The following is a 24,830-nucleotide window of genomic DNA, read 5'->3' on the forward strand; positions in this document are numbered from 1 at the left end:
GTGTTAGGCGTTCGCAGATATAGTTAAAGTATAATAGATTGAAGAAGATAATTTTATCATAACATTTTATAATATTTATATTATATAATCTGTTTGTATGGTACTATCATTATTGTTACCTATTTTTATAAAAATAAATCACATATGTTTTTTGTATATTTTTTTAAACGTAAAAATGTATTTAATTTTATTGAAATTAAAAACAAACATGTGTCATAACTCATAATATTGATTTCATATTGTAAGTACTAATATAGATATAACGATTGTTTTTTATTTTACATTCGTGTCGATTAGATAATATATGAATATTTCATCATTGCCATTTTCATGACATTATTATACACTAATAATAATATAATATAAATATATATTACATTATTTAAAATGGACAAAAAAAAAAAAAATCGTTAATAACTTAGCAAAACAAGCACTATCGTTACTGACTAGTAATTCACTAAATATTATCAGTATTTATAAGAAATGTTTTTTTAAAACATTCTATAATGTCAAAACTACCCTTAACATTTCTAAATTTTTCTTACCATAAGAATAACACTTGAGATAAATAAATGTACGTCTGAAGTTATGTCAAATGAGGATTAACTTTAGACAGCTATATAATGTATACAAATATAAAGTTATCAGCCGCAATTTTTTTAATTTTTACAGTGGTATAATATAAATAAATGTCATCTAAAATTTGATATCCATAGCTTATAAACAGCCCGAACTTATGCCATGCGAGTATATGATATATAATTTAATTTATGCGTGTATAAATACATATATTATGTAATTATAGTATAAATTTAAGTGTATTTGTTAAATATTCACAAGTTCTTAGTACTAACGGCATAGAACATATTTTTTAAGAGTAAATCTTTAAAATATAAAATAAACTGAAATTAAAATTTGATTAACATTAAATTATTATTCCTTAATAGTTTTTGTCCCTACATTACCACCTTTTTTAAGAATTAACTAAATCACTATACTACCAATTGTCATTAAATAGCTATTCAATATAAGTAAGTGATTAGCGAATTAAATATTAATTTTATTAATATTATTATTCAAAAATATTAATTTAGAATCAAAATTTAAAAGACACATGATAGTATCTACTAAAACCTAATAGTGTGAAAATAATTATAATTATTTTTGAAACTAGTTGTTGAGGTTTTATAAGTTAAATTACAATCGATATTGCATTTATATTGTCAATTACAAATAAAATTCTAACTCATGCTTATAAATAATACTAAAATAAAAACAATTATTAATATTAAATGTCTCAACTCAATGTGTAGTTAGTAAAATAGGAAATTTAATACATAATACAAAGAAAAATTTAATTTTATTCGTCAATGAATAAGAAAAAAACTAAAAACTAATTAAAAATCAACAATAACAATAATAATCAATACAAACGTGTCGATTAAATATTAAATTATAGCATAATATTGGAATTTATTAACTATAAAATAAAACGCCTGTAACCTGCCCTTGAAATCCTGAGAAAATACTATTTTAAAACTGAAATAGTAAAAATATGATTATTCTAATATACTTTATTAAAATAATTAAATATCGTACAAGACTATATTAAATTAAAATGGACAATGAATAAGAAAGCATTAGAGAAAAAGTTAACAACTTGATATCAGCAGTTAATTACAAGGGAATTATACCTACAAATCTTTTACAGCAGGCTAGTGTGTTATATGCCACATGTGTTTTCAATTATATAGGTACTGCACGAACAATTTATTTATGGTTTTGGATTTAATGAGGCAACTACTTAATGATAACCTATTTCTCTAATGTACACTTCTAACAGATTTAAACAATGTAATAACATATATTATGCAATCACGGGTTAAAGTCCATCGAAAATATTATTAAAGAAAAATAGTGTTATTACTACACTAAATATACAGGGCAACGGTGTGTGTGCACAACCTGCAATAGGCTTACCACTTTATCTACAGGAGGTACCTACTAACTAGGTAGGTCTTCGTAATCCTATACAGCCGAAACTAAGGAACGTATTGTTTTACTTTTCGGGTGTATTACACTTATAGCGTTTACGCGGAAACTGACAAAATATAAATCATGGAAATCCGGGTTTAAAGGTATGTCGCATGAAAAAATATAATGTTATTTAATAATAAAGCATCAAAATTTAATTATTATAAAACACATAACAAAAAATAAAAAATAAATACCATTATGCTTTGTTCACGTGGAATAAAATCAAAACAATAAAATATACACATTAAAAACAATATAATAATAATATCATGTGTCTTCTTAACCCAAACTAATAAATACTGAATTTTTTAAAATATTTATTTGTTGTTTTTATGCACGAATCATGAACTCATTATAATATAATTTATTATTATTGTAAAGCTAAAAATTGTATCATTATTATACACAGTAATTATTATTATGAATTGAAAAAAAAAACAGATAATATTATGTCTAGTGACTAACTTTTATATATATATAATATACTAATTACTAATTAATGATTGATAGTAAATTTACAGTTTAATAGTAAATGATGGGTATATATCGTGCGGTTATCATAATACAGGTGGAGCGGAAACGTCGCGAATAGTCCTCGTGTATTGTCGGTCGGAAAATTCGATCGCACCGAAATGGTTCTATGGAACACTCTCTCGCTCTCTCTTTATATATGTATGTGTGTGTATAAATGTATAAATGGGGAGGAAAATATCTGTATATTTATATACTCTTCGAGGCTTAAGCAAGAACCACCACATTTTCCGTTACGGAATAACGCTAACCGTCGCGAAAAATTACATTGTATACATCATAATATACGAGTATACCGCGGTATACTTGGTATATACCTATGCCGTCCTAATCCTACTACATAGCAGCTATACACCTATGATGTGGTGCACACGTCGCGCGTACCTACCAGCTATACTACACATAATATTAAAATATAAGAAAACGTTTAGAGAAAAAAAATTACACGGTCGTCGCGATGGGACTTGTGAGGTGCTACCCGCGGCTGTATATCTGAATGTGAAAAATCTCAGAGATCATTAATAGTTTTTTCAATTACGCTGATTATTATTATTAAAAATGGGCAATACATAACATATGCGTCGTGCACACAACGTCACATCGTGCGGAGTGTTGATATCCTTACACACACTTACGCGCGCGCTTGTTTACGTATGTATATTAACATAATATTATTAATCGTATATCATACCTATATAATATCATATCTCATACGCGATATACCCTTTCGATCGTTCGAAACGTAAGAGACGTGATAATTACTACGAAACACATATAAATCAAAACGAGAAAAAAAAATAATAAAATTTCAACATTTATGTATACATAAATCGCGACGTTCGTTACTTATACACGAACGCTTACATTACGACACGCGCTGACGACATTTTTTTACGTACAACGCGTCCGACGTATTATCTCATACGGTAGCCGTTGCGATGCTGGTGAATTTGTTAAAAAAAGGGGGGGGGAGGAAAAGGAAATAAAAAATTTAAAACGCGCAGAAATCGGACGGAGACGACCACGACGACGGCGATTTCACGCGGCCGACGACAGGAGCGCGGCCGGTTCGGTCTTGTTGTTGCCGGCCGAGTCGATGTTGGCCGCCTTGACGTCGGACGACGGCGGCGATTGGGGGCCGCCCTTCACGTTGTCGGCGCCGGTGCCGCGGCGGCGTCTCCTCCGGCGGCGGCGCAAGCACACGCACAGCGCGACCATCAGGGCCACGGCGATGGCCAGGCCCGAGCCGATGGCCCAGTACGGCGTGTTGCGGTGTTCCCACTCGGCCATGCACTCCTTGAACACGGCCAGCGCCTGTTCCGGGGTCCGGGCGCACGCGTCGCTGTTCGGGTCGTCGCGCTCGTCGGCCTCGCCGTCCCCGTCCACCGGTTCCGGGCACTGGACCGGGTGGCCCAGACCGTACACGGCCACCTTGTGCGTTTCGGTCCACTGGACGACGCGCCGGCACCGGCAGTGGGCGCCCTGCTGGCCGGGCCGGAACAGCCTGGTGGCGCCCGTCACGTTGAGCCGGGCCAGGCGGCACGTGACCGCCAGCTGGGCCGGGTCCAGGTCGGCGATCTCGCCGTTCTCGGACACGTCCAGGGTGACCAGGTTGGGCATGATGCCCAGCGCCGGGTACGCTTTCAGGTCGCAGCCCCTGAGCTGCAGCGTTCGCAGTCCGACGGCGGACACCAGCTGCCGCACGTCCTCCACCGGGTTCGCGTTCAGGTTAAGGTGGGTCAGCGATTTGGGCAGTCCGGCCGGCACCGCCTTGACGGCGTTTTGCGTCAGGTCCAGATAGTCCAGCTCGCTGAGCGACGCCAGCGCCACGGGATCGATGGTGTGCACCTGGTTGAACGCCAGTCTCAGATGCTTGATGTTCGGGTACGGGGCGAAACTGTTGTTGAGCAACTTGCCGATGTAGTTGTGCTCCAGGTTAAACGTCTGTATGATATAAACAATCCAAAACATCAAAAACGTGAGAGATTTGCGTTAAAAACGTGTAAATACAGTTTTTTAGATCTTTTTTTTTCGAAGGGGAGGGGGAATAATGATGCGTTCAACGTATGACAAGTCGTAACGTAAGGACGAGGTATAATTGCGAAGAGGCGTATATTTCGCTCTAGGATAAATCAGAGTATATCAAAGCTATAGGGGACGTTTCTTTTGCGCAACAGTGGTGAAATCAATATTAAATCGGACCCCACATCCTCTTTCTATACACGAGTATAACATATTACATTCGATTTTTGGAGGGTTTATTGAAATACTTTGCCCCCCCCCCCCGATGACCTATGGGTATAAGTAATTTGGTGGATTTCTCTATAATATTATAATATATAGTATGCAAGTACGCTGTGTGTTCAGTGTATACTACCATACATGGTGTCGTGCTATTTTTTTTTTCAAAATATTTCGTCAAATATTATAAGGTGCAAGTCCAAGAGTGACGTTTTATACTCGATGAATCATCGACGATTTCCTGCTGGACACTCCTTGAAGTAGAAAAAACAAACACAGATTTATGAATACCGACTAATTTTACGAACGCGTCTAATTATCTTCCTATTGTTTTGTAGGTCACGAGGAAAGTATTTTGTGCATTATATAATACAGCTTTTTGGCGTGAGTACTTTTTTTTTTTTTTACTTAAAATCGCCACGCCAAGAAAGGCGCGTGCGAGTATATTTTCAAATTCCTGAATCGATGAATATAATATACGCATTAACGAAATGCACAATATGTATAATGGACAAAATGGCGTGTCCGACGTTATATACACACTTAAACACACAGACCATAAACGCGTACGCGGTCCGAACTTCAAGCAATCAGTTTATCGTGAGAAAAAAAAAATAACGAACTATTATATTATTATTTATTACGACATCGACGGTGTGTGATCTATTTACAGGCGGGGCGGTAACTCGCAAGACCGCGGCAATAATGCATTTTTCTTATTTTATCTGTTGGCTCGATTTTTCGCTACAATTTTAAGCGCACGGGCGGGTGTCCGGACCAATAAGTACTAAAACTGAAATTCAACAGACCGCCAAGTCCTACCAAACGTCAATAACGAATAAATAATTACATTTTACAAACTGAGATATTTGCGTAAAATCCAATTGGGCTACAGAGCGCGGAGAATCGACAAGAAATCCATTTTTTTTTACGCGGGACACATTCGTTAGTTATTTACTGTGGGCCTGTCAAATTTCAACTATTAAATTTATTCGCATTAACGTCTCGTTCGCACAAACCTCGACGTCTTCCAATTCGTCGTTGGGTACTGATGTAAGTTCTTGATAGGCACAGTTGACGTACCACCCTTTCGCGTCTTTCGATTTGACGCATTTCGTCCCATCCGTGACGATGACGGACACGCCAAAAACAATGATCGCTGAAACATATAATGAACGTCGCCGTTAGGTACTAATAATTATTGCGATTTGTACGTCGTGTGTAAAACACGCGGACAAAAATACGAAACGAATTCGGGTCGCCGATAACAGCCGCAAGTCACAACACCGTAACCGTATAGGTATACAAGCGAAATTATTATTTCAAGATATCGTTGTTGCCATTCAACGCAAATCGCAATAACGGCGAATTACTCGTTGGTGGTACCAAACCGTCAAATAATCACGTTTTTCCTCGCCAAGTGAATATTATTAATTTAAATAATAATAATATTATGTCTATTGACTTTTAACACGACATACAATGCAACAATACGCATTATTTAATATTGGTAACACTGTCCGATGGACGTTGATTTATTCATCAAAATACGTTTAATAGGTACACAAATGCATAATTAATGATCAATGATTTCATTAGTAAAACACAATTAGTAGTAAACATACCTATTATTATGGTCCGATCGTAGTTCTACATGTATTTGTCTTAAAATTTAACTTTTAGTGTCGTATCGTATTGATGTATATTCACATTCAATAACAATAATTATGTACGAATTCATATAAAATTAATCATTTACTAATCTTTAGTGACTATAAATCCGGTCACTCAATTATGTTATATAATATCAATAAAAAAAAGCCATCCCCATAAGTCGAAAATTTATAAGAAAATAATACAGTTCGAATGATTATCAAACATTAATCCTAAACATTTCGATTAAAGATTAAAATGATATCGAATTAATGTATTTAGTATTATTATACATGTTATAACCTATATGTCCATTATAGCAGGTGTATCATTACAATCCAATTATTGGTGTATATTCGTTTATTTACTTTAAACGCTATAACAATAATGTTCACGGAATTTTTCAAATTGTATCTTAAAGACAGAAGAAAATGTCAATTTATAGGTACGTATAATACAATATCCGCATTAATATGGATATCAATCCATCAATATATCCATCAGTTTTACTCGGATAAACTTCGAGGATTAAAAGTCGTCTTTAAAATAATCCTTTTAATCTTCGTGAGATAAACTCAAAAGTACCTTATACTCGAAAAAACCTAAAGACTTTGTCAACCATTTTAGCAGACAATGTTCATTAATTAATAATTTGATGTTTAGTATTTCGTTGAATATAGTAATTTTGTATAATTTATTTTAAAAAAACGTATACCACACCCAACGCCAATATGATTATAATTTGTAGTACAAGTTTTGAAATAAAACACATAATTATTTTTTTCCACCGGTTTAGGTGACTAACTAAAGTCACTATGGTTACCAAAACGAAACCATAGCAAACATCGATGGGCATCATATTATTATATGATGTCATCGTAGGCTTATTTCCAAGAGTTTACGTAACAAGAAATGTTAAAGTAGGATATTTTAGCTATAATAGTGATTTAATCCCCAGCTAATGCCGACGATGGTAAAAAAATCAACTGTTTAATATTTACTAAATAAACATAAAATGTAAAAAGTTAAATAAACAGGTAATATAGTTAACACTAAACAACGAGCACGTTATGGATAAATTAAAATACGAATCGAACAATTGCGGGAATCTGACACATTTTGTATATTGTTATTTATTATTACTGTTATTGGGGCTACGAGAAGAAATATATACCTACATTACGAATGACCCTGTAAAATCGTACACATTAATACGTATTTTATTAACCACGTGTGCCTATATAGTTTACAACCTGTAATTTTAATATTAATGTATGTTATCTAAAGGTTTCAGATCCCAATAAAGCCAGAGCTATTCATTTTCCCATCGTTACCCTTTACGAAATGCATTCGATTTCCTGTTCGAATTTACTTTGTATTGTGGTCACTCGACACCGACAGTATCGATGCGTATTATTGTTGTGCGCTGCAACTGGTAAGTTCCAAGGTGATTTTGACCAGTTATTGTGGCTTTTTCTTCTCGTATAAATAATTCGAAGTGTAAGAATATCAAGGTATCGGTCGAATTATGGCGTTTTCCCTAACTACATTAAATACCAGTGACTTTATATAATAGTCCAATTTTCATTTTTTTTTTTTGTGTCGTGCTCTTATTATTCTTCAACAGTTGTAATATATAGTAGGAGCACCGGTTAGGTAGGCGTAATGACCTTAGAGTAAATATCTATAATTATTGTAATTTTTTCAATAAGCTCTTTCTATGCATTGTTTTAAATATATAATATGAATTTTAAACTATAAAATTATACTGATTACTGTTGTAATGATTAGGGACAGTTAAACTATTTTTTTTTAATTACTTATACGACACCGCTTTACAGGTAAATTGTTATATTGACCTACCGTAATAACGATTTATACACGAGACAGTAAACGCGTATTTTTAAATTTAATTGGTGTGAATTAACACCTCATTCCAGCAATCAAAAAGTAAAAACCAATTAATATTCAAAACTGAACTATAGTATAACACTCCTCATTATACCACTGAACTAATAATTTAAAAATAACCTTCGATAATGATTTATTACCATGAGAATAAAAAATTCAATATTAAGTGGATATACGTGGTTTAACAAGCTTGGTTTACCTACATATGAAATAATATAAATTTGTATTAAAACATTAATTAATCCAACAGTTAACAGTAAACATAATATTATAACGTAAAATAAAGTTTTGTTACCCTATACAAACAAATAGGGCTTCGTGGTTAGTGAGGGAGCTCATAAAAAGGGGGAAAAGGTTAATTCGTATTTATATATACCAATATACATATATATTTCGATTAAGAGTAAAACAGTAATCAATATTCTATCTAAAATAATCGCGTTCACTCTATTCCATTGTCAATATCATGATAACTGTAAAAACATAACTTTTTAATTAAGATACAAAAAGATTACTCAATCTACCGGATAGAGTCACTCGTAAATCTAATGTAAAACATATAGAAACACGATTTTCATTACGTGTCAGGAAAAATTATAGTCAACATTAATTTTTTTTTTTTAAACAGTACATAATAGATCATTTTATGATGCGATGATTACTTTAAAAAAATACCACTATTCTGAAATATTCTGTGCATCGTGTAATCCGGCTTTTTGATAGTAATAATATTAGATAATAATTATACCACACTGCTCAAATCATTAAGATACATACAAAGTGGAGCAGTAACTAATCATAATTTAAATAACATTGAGGATAGCATATCGAAGGTGAATCTTATAGTTATATAATTATCGATACATAGATTATAATAAAAATATCATCAAATATAAACATATACATTTATATAAATATAATTATTATTATTCTTTTTTATATAAATGTGTCATTGAATATTGGTCATTGGATTCGGATTTGTAATACAATACTCGAGCGTTATATCAAATTGCATATTATTTAACTAAGTATCCTCTTCGTAAGACAAGTACATATATCTGATAGTTTGTAAATCACAAGGTTCGAATACTATTTGAATAATTAAAACGCTTTTAATAATAATAATACATTAGTCCGTTAATATTAAAAAAAAAAACTATACTACCTATAACACAATGTTAATATACTACTACTATAGGTAGTTTGACTATTTTTTTTCGAAACTAAAAAAGCCTACAGATTTGTTCCGCTTCATCTAGTTTATATTATTTTTTTTACTTGGAACGTTTTACATACAATTATTAAAGTAATAAACTCAAATTTGGTAAAAGACCATCATTACATCTAAATTATCACAATAACAATAAAAAATCAACAGCAAAAAAAATCACGAGTTTAACAGTATATTCGGACGCGTGTATTAATGCCGATTTTCTTCTAATACCACATGAAACTCATTTTATATAAATATGTAAATATATTATAATTTAATAGGTACAGTATTTAGATAAAAATAAAATAAAAAATTAGTATATATCTATCATAACAAATACATTTTTATACTATGATAAATTGTGCATATATTATGTTATGTTATATTTTTTCAAAAAAATGTTAAGAATTGTTTAAAATTGACCGGATATAGTTGTCTATTGCATTTATTTATTTCATTTTTGATTTTCTCATTGCTATGTTGCTGGCTTGTCACAGCGACTATAGAACAAATTACAGCTGTGATTTGAATACCTTTCAAAATATCAACAAGGATGAAAAGTTGGACAGTGGACGATTTATTATATATAGATCAGTTGTGTGGCATGTTCAAAACACGTAGAAAAATAAAATATAAAAATTATTACATTGAAGGTGTTAAGGGGGGAGGGAAGAGGTGGAATTAGCACATTAGTCATTCACGAATTGAACGTGACATGGTATACTACACACTATTGTCTTTTACTTGCTGACATAATTAATGCAGCCGATAGGACTGCAGTCATGCACAGTCATTGCCGAGATTGTCAGTTGATAAATTTTTACATAATATTATAATATAAGTGGACAAAATATAAACTATAGTGTTTGTTTATTTTTGTAGACACACGCACGTCGATGAGTTCACTGTATAGCGTGGACCGGTTACTTTTGCGCATAGGTGCATACCACTTGTTGCGCGCGGGAAAGTCATCGTTACACATATTATTATTAATTATTAATTATTATATTGTGTACTGGTCATAACATTACAATACGTCAAAATATAAACATATCATAACTGTATGCATAACAATTCTCGATATAATAAAAAGAGATACTTGAATAAGCATAATATTATAAGTAATATATTATTTTATTGATAAAGAAGAAAAGTCAGCAGACAATTCGAATGTATTAAATATATCACGTTATTAATCGGTCACGGTGATTATAGATGATATACAAACCTATAGCTATAATAATGTTATATTATATAGGGTAATATATTATATTGTTGTATACAATCTTTGGTGTTATTATTAGTCAATTCGCGTGACGCTCTGGAGAAACAAAAAAATAAAATAAAATAATAGTCTTAAACAATTTTCCAAAGAAAAATAATGACGATGGCGATGATGACGATAGACCGTTCGTGTCGAATTTGCGATTTCACGAGATCAACGGGTTCGTCCGCATTATGAGCGGATGATTTTTCGAATCGAGTACGGTCGGCGTAGCGGCAGATGAGGCACGTTATAAGTATGGAAAACCGTTTTTGGTCATCGACCATGCCAACCGCTACCGAGTGCGGTAATCGTTTTTCCTTACACGGTTCACTGGGTAATAACTCGAAATGAGCGTACTGCAGAGTGGGAACTATAATATACAAGTTTGTTATTATACTTTTTTTTTTTTTTACTCTACAGAGAAGAAAACGACAATCGATTTGTGTCATCGGTAGTTGGTGGACTGTGAAGGACATCCGTAAGTTCCACGGCAGTGGAAGACACGTATATAAATGTTATTTTTTACTCGTCTACACATATACGATGTACAGTTCATTCAAAAATAAAACGACATATTCACGACCATCGACAGTATTCGGAATTCAGTTGCTCATTATTTCATTATTAGACCTATATATATATAAATATAAAACAAAAAACCCAAAACCACACCATTTGTATCTTCGATTAACAGTTAAAATATGATTAAGACATATTATTATGATATGATAGGTACATATTAGTATAGATAATGTATTTTTTCATCAAAATGTATAAGGTACACATTTGTTTTATTAGTATATATGATATCTACATATTATATTCTGTAGTTTATACTTAATAATTATATTTATAATGAACTGGCTATTAATAATTTACTATAAATTAAATATTTTCCGATAAGAAAATTTTTTAAATATAGTTGCTAACAATTGTCACTAGGTCAAAAAAAAATATTTAAAAAAGTAATTTGATACACGGTTTTATACATAATACTATATAATAAACATAATACTGAGTATATTTTTACATTATTATTCAAAAGTAAAATTACTACAACTATGCACTTTATATTACTATTGATACATTTTTTTTTTGAAGAATTGACTCACAATAGATATTGTATAAATTTATTAATTTACAGTTGGAACTACACATAATATGTAAAATTACACATCAGCCCAAGTTCTGATAAATGAATTGTGTAATTAATTCGAAAGACAAACGATATACAGCGCATATTATGACGTAGGTGCGTATATTGTGCAAAATATAAATTGAATAATTTAACTATTTTATAACCTATTCTATACATACACACTATATAGACTATACAATAAATATGATATATAATTCATAGATATACGTTTATAAGTTATAACACATAAGTCAGATCATAATTTTTATTTCATATCCACAAGTACACTGGCAAAAATATGAGTATATCTTTATAACACAGCAATTTGATTATTCGAAACACAATTAAAACTATAAATCTATAATGCGTAACAGAATTAATCTATAAGAATTAATTAGTTATCCTTATCGGTTAGCAAAAAATAATAAATATCACGTATATATAAAGTCACAGAAATTCATTTTTGGTACCAACCATTATGCACAAATAATTACTCAAAATAATTTAAGAAATGTGGCAAATACATAAATAACGAGTAAATAGTGATATAATTTAGCTATATTACGTTATCATACCTAATTTATTATTATTATTTTAACGAAGGTTTGGGATACCGATGAATGATTATCAACAAATGTTAATATAGTTAGGGATGGGCAATATATGGTCTGTGGGCCACATTCGACCCACGTGCCCTTTTTATCTGGCTCGTGTTACATTTCAAATCACTTTTTAACATTTTAGCGTCTATCTATATTTTATTAAATTATGTTTTTTAACATTGAAACATGTTGTAAATATAAAAAGTGAATATTAATGCTACAGGATTATACGATATTGTATAGGGTATTTTATAGTTAGCAAACTTAGAATTTATAAATTAGCTTTTAAATTGAATAAATATCTGGAAAAAAATCCTATCAGAGAAGACTTTAACTTCGAAAATAAGTAAATTGAAATTAAATGTTAACTGCAAGTAAATCAGCTGAAAGTAAATACGCATTTGCGATGTCACTCGCTGTAAGCCGGGGACAACAAAATACAAATAAAAATGTGGCTTCCCCTTAATGTAAAAAAAAACAACTTAAAAACAGTTCAATTTAAATTATAAACATTTTATAATAATTGTTATTATTTAAAAATTTTAATTTTTATAGACAACTCAAATTAAATTTTTAAACACTAGTTGTTTACCACTTTATCAGGCAGTCAGATCATAATAGTTTTTACTTAAATAACGTGTATTCTACAATACCCCATTTTGAAAATAAATCTTTAATTTACTGCTGAATATGTATTAAGATCACATTTATTAACTACTATGACCTAAACATATTTATACCATTATTTGATACGCTGATTATACAGATACCTATACATTTGTACATAAAATATTTTTAAATTTAAACATTTAAACTGATGGATAATAAAAGGTTTCGGTTGATTATATTCAATTAACATGGCATATTTTTTTGGCTTTCAATTGCAATGGTTAGTTTACGGTGACGCGCACAGCTATAGGCCTACCCATGATTTAGCATAGACGAAAGAAAACTCGGGCGTTACACTATAATTCATGAAAATCATCAGGAAATAAGGAAATCTATTCTCGGCCATTGTCGAACTGTTATAATGCTGCAGCTGCTATTATTATTATTATTGTTATTATCATGTTCCCTATTGATAAACAACATAGATTCTATGAACCATGTCCTCGTCCAGCGGGGAGTGTGATGCAAAAGAAAGTGGAGAAAATACGGCAAAGCGATGGAAATATTCGAATATATAATGTTATGAAAATGAAAAAAAAACTAAATTGCACTTTCTAATCGAATTTGTTGTCAAAGCACTTATATTGTACAGTCTTTAAGTTATTATTATAAAATCTATATAGATCCACTTTTACAGCCTTACCTATAAAAGTACTTAGTAATATAGGTAATACATATACAATTGCAGTAAACATTACAAGCAAGTGGTATTCTCTTTATAGATACTATATAAGTATCATAAACTAAGAGTTGACAGATCTTTTACCATAATTTTATAGATACTCAAAAGAGAATGTATAACAATAACGAATTTTTAATTTTTTTTTTCTATTCATATAATTTTATACATTACAGAAGTCAATACAATTTATATTTTACCAGCTTAATAACTGCTATTTAAAAAACGAATGTTAACTATTTTCGCGGTTATTTTAATAAATATATAGGTATTAACGATATTTATACACATGTATTATATTTTTTCTTTATAATTCTAATTAATTTTTAATTGTGATTAATAATATTTAAAATATTTAAAGATAAACATTACTAATAACACTATATAGTTTTATCAAAAATATCTCGAAAACCTTGACTACCTACAACCTAAACCTAAGGTTTTTTTAAATAACAACAATTTTATAATAATTTCAAAAAGACATTATGTTAAGATCACAAATTGTATTAAAACGTATTACCAAGGACCAAGGTCAGTTTGCGAATGTACAACTATACTTCATTACTACATTTAACTTGTATTATATCTCATTACCTATTATACTATTTATGAACATTAAATTAATATTAAAAATATTTAGTATTTATTTATTTGTTTCCGTATAAACAGCTTTTTTGTTTAATATTCATTTAAATTTTTAAAAAATCTCTTTTATCAAAAGAGTTATACCGATATTCATCGATCGTTTTTTTAATGTCGTGATGATATTATTACTTTCAAATTCAAAATAATAATTATACACCAGAGTGCGCAGTAATGAGGATATAATACGACAAGAATAACAATAATACACAAAAGTCTGTGTTTTATCAGTATTATTTTTTTTTTAAGTGTTAAAACTTATTTTTATTATGATCACCAGATCACTAAAATTATTGTTCGTCACGTGCGCAAAGACCGTATTTTAGAAAATACAAACGATAAATGTATGTATTATACTCACTTAAAATTCCAATTGTCATCATATTGTGTGTTCTGTATTTCAAGACTTTGATCTCTATTGTAAAATAATATTTTCAGTCATGTTACCGTAACGCACCATTACGTAAAGACAGCGTTCAATAAAATTCCGAATCACACTGCAGGGTGGAAAGAATATCTTTTGAAAATAACACAACTCGTAGCCCTGAAATAAAATAATTATGTTTAATTTTTAAGATAACAATATTTTCAGCCAGGTACATCATTTTACTATAAATTCGATTATTTAACTATATATTATTATTTATTTTCCTATAAATTATGTGTCAACAAAGTAAAATCAATTGACTCGGGCCTACCAATATATTTGTCGTCAAAAAAATGGTTGTGATGTTATACGCACCAAGTATGTCTACTAGGCCAAACATTTTAAATAAAATACTATGCTAGTCGTACCGAAAACTTATAAAAAAAAGAAAACATGTTTTACAAATGTATAACAATTATCGTTAAGAAAGTACATTATACATCATATGTATACCAAAATATAATATATCTCTCACCCAAGACAAAATAAAAATTGTGTTTAATTTTTTTCTCTCTTCATTTTCCAATGATCCTGGTAGTCAAGGGTGCATAAAAAAGAACCAGGCCCACGTGTTTTTACATGCCTATCGTACATAATCTACCACACTCGTTTTGAAGCAGTACGCGATCTACCCGAAAATCATATCGAATCATCGCATTTTTATCTATGAATAAAAAATATGTGAAAATGGAAATCTTTGTCACGCATGTTCTCTAAAACTACTCATCAGATTATCTTGATTTTTTTTTTATGAAAGAGTACATCACGGAGCAAGTTTTAAGCCTATTTATGATTCTATAAATTTATGAAAAATCGAGTTATTTATTTTTTTAATAATCGACAAATACGCACATAAAGATATTTGTTTATCATTCATGTTACCAATTATTGGTTATCAATTGAAATTAGTATTTTAGTAAACAGTTGATGAAGTATAAAGGTACAAATTTTTTTTTTTTTGTTTTAAATTCACATTATTGAAATTTTATGAGTTATTTGTTTTTGGTTAAGAAAAGGCTAATGTTAAGAATGAAAAGGAAATCAAAATTGGGTCGTTCGATAAAATTAAAAATTAAAATAAATGTAAAATTACTGTTAAATAGTCAAAAAAAAAATAACGCTGGGTGGGACAGCTAAGTAAAGTTGACATGTCGGAAATATCATCTAAATACTAAATAAGAAAATTAAGAATATTATTTATTCACAAGCGTTACGCCAAATTTTAGTATCTCAGTTATTATTAATAAGCAACTAAATTTAACACGGATGCATTTTGTACGGGCAACGAAGTACACGGAGATAGTATATATTATATTTACTTTATTTCTATAATCACTAGAATAATTGATGAATTCACATACTTGATATTTTTTTCCCTTAAATTAAAATTACTGCGCCTATGAATTGATGAAGAATCGCCACTAACCAATCACGACTGCCTTTTAACTATATACTATATACTTTAATATCTCGTATATAGAAGTACCAAAAGCCAAATAGTTTAAATAGACTACTGAGTATGTGATCATATAGAGGTAGGTATTTGTATGTTTGGCTAAGCTATGACTTTATTTTATGTGTAAACTATAGGGTTCATTTAATGTGGCATATGCCTTCCAATACAGGTAAGTTACCATCCCCACTACACAAAATAACCACCTATGTATTTATATATAAATAATTAATGTTATCTTATAGTATTAATTGGGTCCTACAGGCAAAAGTAGGACGATCATATAACGTACATGCTTATAAATTAGATATAAAAGTATATGGATAAAATTATATGTTTTTCGATCTCAGGATTATTGGTATAGATCGCGTACGACATCATAACCCAAGAAGTTTATGTATTCTTTGATGGTCAATCGAATTTTTTTGATTTTACAAATAGCAAAAATATGACCATATATATATAGACAGGGTTATTAACTTATTATCCTTATTCTTATAAAACACAGCGTTATGTTTTATCAATTTTAAATTTATTTATTTAAGTTTAATGGTACAGAATAAATTATTAAAAACTATAATGGAAACTTTCCCAACGAAATAGAAAATTATTCCTAGCGTGATAAATCATAATTTTTTAAATATGTCTACTTTGTTTTTGTTTACGGTCAGTCATATCGTCTGATTATAATTTAAAAGTTATACCAAGTCATACATTTTTTACTTAATGTAGCTGATAACAAACCGTCCAGCTATACCAAAAAATAGTAATTATAGTACACCAACTGTATTTAAATTTGAATGTATATTCAATATAAATTTGCTCGTACATAATACATAATTAATTGATACGCCCATTAATTTGGCAATAAACCAGACACCCGATTAGTTATTGAGTGCAAACTTTATGATTGAAAAGTATATTCACGAATATTTAAATAGTTCTAATTTTAACAAGTAGTACACTTCCACTAGTTTCAGTCGGACAGTTCACTAAAAATAACCTGCTGGAACTTTACACGGAGTATTTGGCCACCGATGTGGCTCAATTCCAATTGTATGTTATAAATTTGGATAAATTACGAAAAGAAAATGTTTATTTGAATTATATCTATATCAATAAACATAGTTTTTTTTATTAAAAGGTACCCACTGTTATGTAAGTATATAAGCATTCTTCTAAATTATCACCGTTCATCAAAACCATTTTTTTAAGCTCACTTAAAAATTTTATTATTTTATTTACATGATTTTATTTTGATTACACAATAGACGATGTTGTTGAAGTTTTTAACGCTGTTCTTTGTATAAAAGTAGTCGAAATAAATAGCGTTGCCCCAGTTAAGTAAAGCAAACAATTCCAAAGCTATTTTAATACACTAATTATACTGGACACCTATCTAAATAAAATATATAAATTTATAAACAACCAAACTTTAAAATACTATAACAATTTTTTGCATTTATAGAAATATAGACTATAAAAACGTTAAACCGTTTAAATTAATAACTAAATATATGTTTAACAAATAGATAGTATATTAAAATTACATTGTCAACACATCAGTTAAAATCTATTAAATACATTTAATATAACTCGACTGTACACTATTTGAGTAATGATGATTATAATTATCATTAATACCAGTATATACAGTGAAACCTATCCTAACGAACATCTTCCAATAACCGAGATATATTATTTTAATCTTATTTTTAAAAATGATTACAAAGGACAAAAGAAAATCGCACTTACACTAAGTATGACGATTAACGATAAATAACTCTTTCAAACATCGAATTAAATTGGTTTTTATGTATACATTCCTTTTTTTTTTGTATATTTATTTGAATATGTATTGTCAAAACGTTAAAATTATATTATATCATTAAAACTAATTTAACACGATTCTTCATTAGAATAATTAATTTAATCATGATTAAGTAGTAACCACGCAATAGAATATTATACTAATGATCTAAAATAAACGAAACGTAGAAGTCTGCAATACAATGTTCTCATAAAGTAAAAACGCAACAGATTGCAGAATAATTTTAAACGTTAAAATGCTGAATTATTATTTTATTGCTAAAAAAAATAAGTAGGTGCATGGATTTCAGTTGATTTTGCACAGTTGCCTAAATAGGTATCTACTATTTTAAACGCATCCAGGCGCTTATAGTCTTTCCCTGTCATTTGACACGCGTATACTAGTGGACCGTTAAGTAAAAATGAGTAAATAATTAGGCAGGTACAAATTTTTTTTTATCATGGTACTGTGATTCTTTCGTAACATTTGAATACACTTCCCATGAAGTATGAACAGATATATTATTACCGTAAACCATTGCTACACTTTTAACTGTTGAAATACAAACCAAATCACCGCAGATGTATTTTATTTCGATTCAACGGGATATCAGCGATACCAAAAACAAAAAACAAAGAAACGAATATATACATGACATCATTGTATATTTTACTTATCTATTTAAACGTTCGATATTAAATACTTATTTGTCGAGATATTTGTACTGATATTTCCAAAACAGACAAATTATAATCCTTTCATTATTAAAGGATTAATGAAGTTGATTGTTAATTGTCCGAAAAATTATTCGATAACGATATAATATTTGGTTGACTCTCGTGTACGTGCTATTGTTTTAACATTTATAGATTTCTACACGGATCTCTATTGCAGTTGTTAATTATAGAGACATTAATAAAAAACACTGTGCGTAGAATCATTACAAATTTACAAACAGTTACAAAGTGTAAAAACTGATATTCATATACATATTCCATTTTTTTAGTATTCACAACGATCACATTAATAATAAATATATTAACTAAACAGTTTGACCTATAACATTAAATTCAACATCCTATCATCCCGAAAACATGTTTTATTTTAGATAATGATAATTAGAAATCATGAGCTACTGCTACTCACGATTTTATTTTTAAGTTTTCTTTAGAACGACATTCGGTAAGAATATGCCGTATGGTTTATAATTAGGTAAACTCCATATGAAAGGCATCACATTGTTGGCCCTTTTTTTTTTTAATCATTATAGGAAACCGCGTGTTACACCAACATTGGTATGACCGATATGTAACCTACAACAATGTTTTTTTTTTTAATATTGGACTTTGTCTTGATATATTTTTTAGTGGGTAGACCGGACCTTGCCATATAATATAATTACTTTATCGATAGTCTCATAGATGAAAATCTAATGATATGATGTGTGCTTATCGGAAACTTAAACAAACGTCAAACGCTATTTTCAATAATATAATGTTTTATGTTATCTCATTTTTTCATTCTTTAAATAATAGGTACCTATATTTTTTATAATAATAATGTAGACCACCTATTGTATTGAAAATGTGGTGAGTACCGTGCAGACCTTGAGAATATGTGGACCACGTTAAAAAATCCTTATAAAAAATTGTTATTTTAAAGATAATATGATGTATTTGTCATTGTGTAACCATAGAAGCGGAATTAATTTAGGTAATAAAAGTATGACACAAAACAAACGGTTGAACATTATTACAGGATATTCATCAATAATATGACGAATGACGATATTTATAGTTTTGTCTTGAGAACGTATTAATAGGTATTTATCATACATAATATATAATATTAAAATATGTTATTTATTTTACTCGATATATGTATATATACTACGGAACATTAAATACCTATAAGTATGCCAAACGCATAAAAAACTAAATTTAATTTTAGGTAGATACTCAATGCGTTCAGTAGGTACGGGAAGTGAACAACATACAAATAACTAAAAAAAACTTCAGAAAAAAAATAATTCAATATGGTTCTATTAAATATTTTCTATTTAAAAATCAGTTTTAGCAATTCCCAATGACTGGCAATCGAGATGCATTATGAGTTGAAAAAAAATATAGGACAATATCTATAGTTAGGTGCAATGGTTCAATGAATTTATTTTATGATTGATAAAAAAATCAGAGAAAAAATGTTTCTTAATTTTACGATATAGGTAGAATTGTGTATTTATCGATTTATATAACTATTTAAAAATAATTTTTAAACAGTATTTATTATATGAACTAAATCATAATTATAATATTCAATATATAAAATAATAAGTATAATTTCTGAGATTATTATTTATTTTTTTAATACATTTTTATCAAATGTAACTAAATTGTGCTATATATAAAAATATAGTTAAATATTATTTATATAATGTATGTTCACATGATATTATATACAGTATAGGTAAGCATCATGAATATATAAAGTAATAGGTAGTTATAACGTATAATACACGTGACATTAAAGATTATTAAGTTTTAAATTTATAATGGATAACATATATATACATAACTAACAATTATTGTAAGTACGCATATACGATTATTAATTCGTTAAATTATAAGCTACGATATTTTAGTTGACAATTATTTAAACAAATATAGATAATATTATATATTATAGGTACCTGTGTATAAATAAAATATAAAAGTCGTTGACCTTTTGCAGACAATTCTTTAGATCAGAAATATTGACGAGTATATACACGGGTGTCTGTAAGGTTATAGAGTAGTGCCTCGAGTGGGGGTGTGGTACACATGAAATTTGCTACCACTTTTGCCAAACGGTTGACGAGAATGATTTCGAGCGCGCCAAAAAACATCTGCAGCGGTAAAATGAAAAAAAAAATAGGCCTCTTGTCCATTTGGTCCGTTTGCAATGAACACACACACAATATAATATGTATTATTATTACTATTATTAAATACCTGGTGGTTGGAAAGTGAGAGGGGCAGATGGTCGGAAATCGCGTGCGTCTATACGCAGTGAGAGGGCACACAACGGTCGCGGACACACAAAAGAGTTCCCCGCGTTACACCAGCACACCACCGCCCGAATTATAATACACGAAATCCAAACGTCCCTTCGACTCTCGTTCTCGCATTATATTAATCTATAGCGATGGTGGCGTACTACATCGTGTGTGTGTGTGTTTGTGTGTGTGTGTGTGTAATAATACCCGCGTCATGTTTTTTAAAGCACAATGGCGCGGGCGGCTATATTATAATGTTGAGAAACAAACGAGACGTTTATTTTATCGATAAGAGAGCAAAACAAAATTAAACGAAATTCACACCGTTGTGCGTGTAGCGTGTACAATAATATTATATTATTAAGTGTGTATATATATATATATAGTGGTGGTACTGTGACGCCGAGACAGTAATACAATATGATGACAACGTACCCAGCATACGCGGGTTTAGAACTAAATAGGGATATATGTAGGGTATATTATTTTGCAACGTGTGTTGATGTACTTGTTTAGTTAACACCTACCTCCTGAGACGATTTAACTACATAACATTGTGTACAATATACAAAAACTATTTAAATGATAATAAAATACGGTAAAATACTAAAAAAGATATTTTTTTTTCAATACGTATGCACCAACAACCGTGTGCTTATCGTAGAAAATATTAGAAATGTATAAATTTTGTGCACTCGATGAAACCATTCAAAAATATTTCAACGTTTTGACACTTACGCATTCATGAATAATCTACACGTCTATTCTTTGAAAAATAAATCCTTTAATATAACGAAAACTGCTTTGAATGCAATAATATTTCAATATTTTATTTCGAACTGTCAACTTTAGTTCACAAAAAAACTGTCTAATTGTATTTATAATATAATGGTAATTGTAAAAATTACCAAATTTTATAAATTATTATTATTAAATTTAAAATTTAAATTAATAACTAATAGTCTCATTTGAAAATGAGTTATGATTAAAATACAGAATAGATTAGATGAATGAAAATTATGCCTAAATAGTAAATAAGAAGCGTTTAAAGTATTCTAGTTTTCGTGAAAGAAAGAAAACAATACTACAAAATTAAAGCTATAATAGTTTTATTTAAAAAGTGGTTGGAAATCGATTACTTGATGATTATTAAGTAGTTTTTATGCATCGTTAATAGGATATCATAATTTAATACTTGGTGTTTATGAAATATTTAAATGTATATATTTGATAATATTTAGACACAGTATAGTATCTACTAGTTATAACTTAATAATTTAATACATTGCTTTAGTATAACTGTGGCTTGATAATATTTCACATTCACAAAATAACTAATGGCAGCTACCTAATGAATCCAAAATAAATTATAGTTTTTTTTAGTTTGAAGAACAATATCTAATATTTTTGTACCTAAAATAAAATATAATATATTATAGAAATGTCAAAATGTCAAATGATTCTAGAAATCGTGTTAAATTTCAAAATCATTAATAATAATTAATATTTTATCATGAATTGTATAAGTCATTGAAAGAAAATCAACAAGTAAAAAGAAAGATAAAATTTAAATTGAACCATTTTCATAAACATAAATTTAATAAATTATATATTTATAGCCACAACTACCGGACGATTTTGTGTGTTATTTAAGGTACATTAACATAATAAATTAATAACATATAACATTAAAAATTAAACAATTATACTTAATTGCAATTCTCAAAATTAAGTTCATATTAAACTTCAATTAATTTAATAAGTAATTGGTCATAGAAAATAAAAACCTAAATTATGTTGTAATTATTATTGTACCTAATTAATATAAATAAGTATAATACCAGTTTCTGCAATATTTTTTATACATTTACTAGTTATCCACATTCCACTTAGTTATAATGATTCTAACTTTCCGAGTATAAAATATAAAACAGAAGGTGAAATATTAAAACATTTATACGTTGTCATCATTTCAAATGAAATTTAATCTTGATACAAAATACGAACATAAACAATAATATTGTACTCATGATGTGAAAAAAAAAATGTTTTTTTTTAAAAAATTATTAAAGTACTGAATTGAAAAATGACTGATACGAAAATAAAGCGTTTCTAGTAGGTATAACTTATTATGTAACAAAAGTAAATCTTAACACCACCGAAATGTTTCGTCTGGAAGTGGGTGCGTATACGGTTAATTGGTTAACACATGGGTGGCCCTTATAGTTTAAATTGATTTAAAAATTTCCTATTCAAAATTAACTTTTACAGATAATTCATCCAGTGTGAAACCAATTTTATAATAATTAACATTTAAAGGGATCCGAGAAGCGATATTCAGTTTTTGTCTAATACGCACAACGTAAGAATTTAGACACGATTTGATTTGACTACATATATCTACCGACTGATTTGATAATCTGATAAATAAAATTATAAAACCAGATTTTAATTTTTTAACAAGTATTCTTAAAATCGGATACGTTTTTGAAATGATGACGCTTAAGTTATGATGTCTCTCTTATCAACCTTCCCTCTTGTAAAAAACTCAATTACCGGTAATTACCCCATAATTACCCATTTGGATACAAAAAGTTTTCAAGAACTTACAAACAAAAAATTATACTTGTTAAAATTCGGATTTATTCGCATATTTGTCTATTCCTTAAACAGTTTTCTATTGCTAATTTTCTAGAAGCTACACCAGTAGCACCACTTAGTTGAATTTGATGTCATTCATTATAATAAGCTATAACGATATTAAATTATTATCAGAATGTATCAAGCAAAGTCCATAACAATAAATAGGTATTTTTTTTAGTTTCTATTTTTGAACGAATTGTACATGGAATTATAATTGTTTTGTTTTAAATGCATTGAGAAACCTGAAATTGAGCACGCTTGTAGAGTGGGCTTCCCTATCTTGTTTTAAAAATAACATAAACTTGATTTTTACATTAAATTATTTTATTATAAAAAATTATCAAGTCTCTCGATTGTCGAATGATTTAAATAGTTGTAGGTTATTGACCCTAAATCTCTGAAAAATTTACCACCTGGAGTCATGGTATTATCCCTCGCTCAGTCGCTACCCTAAATACATTTTTGTTTGAGATCGTCAGTTCCCCACATTTTTTATAATTAATCTAAATTCTAAAAAAAAATACGAATAACCAGCCTATAAATCTAGAAGTCAAAGGATAATCCGAAACTAGTGATATTATATACTTATTAAAATTATTATTACGTCGTACGTACCGTGTGGGCTGTGAGGGTTCCGGTCTCCGGACACGTGCAGCGTTCACGTATATGAATAATTTGAAAGCATCCAGTGGCTGGTCTATGAGTTAAGACAAACAAACCGTCGGCGATATCAATACCGTATCGATGGCCAGCGGTACGAGTATAAATTTTGAAAAAAAAAAACCGTTATAAGTGTCTAAACGTGAAGACGATAACGAAATTACAAAAGACGCCAGAAAAATCAAACGAAACGGTCGAACGCACGTTGTGAACTGATGTT

General features: G+C 29.5%; 1 protein-coding gene across 1 annotated transcript; it reads right to left on the bottom strand.

The window, feature by feature from the left end:
- Window positions 1-1,528: 1,528 nt before the first annotated feature.
- Window positions 1,529-24,830, bottom strand: LOC113555027. Its single transcript, XM_026959306.1, has 4 exons — window positions 24,566-24,830; window positions 14,945-15,127; window positions 5,829-5,968; window positions 1,529-4,512 (listed from the first exon to the last, which is right to left on the bottom strand). The coding sequence occupies exons 2-4, from the start codon at window positions 14,964-14,966 to the stop codon at window positions 3,607-3,609; spliced, it is 1,068 nt and encodes a 355-aa protein (XP_026815107.1). The 5' UTR covers window positions 14,967-15,127; window positions 24,566-24,830; the 3' UTR covers window positions 1,529-3,606.

This window comes from Rhopalosiphum maidis, chromosome 2 (assembly GCF_003676215.2).
Source record: "Rhopalosiphum maidis isolate BTI-1 chromosome 2, ASM367621v3, whole genome shotgun sequence".
Taxonomy (NCBI): domain Eukaryota; kingdom Metazoa; phylum Arthropoda; class Insecta; order Hemiptera; family Aphididae; genus Rhopalosiphum; species Rhopalosiphum maidis.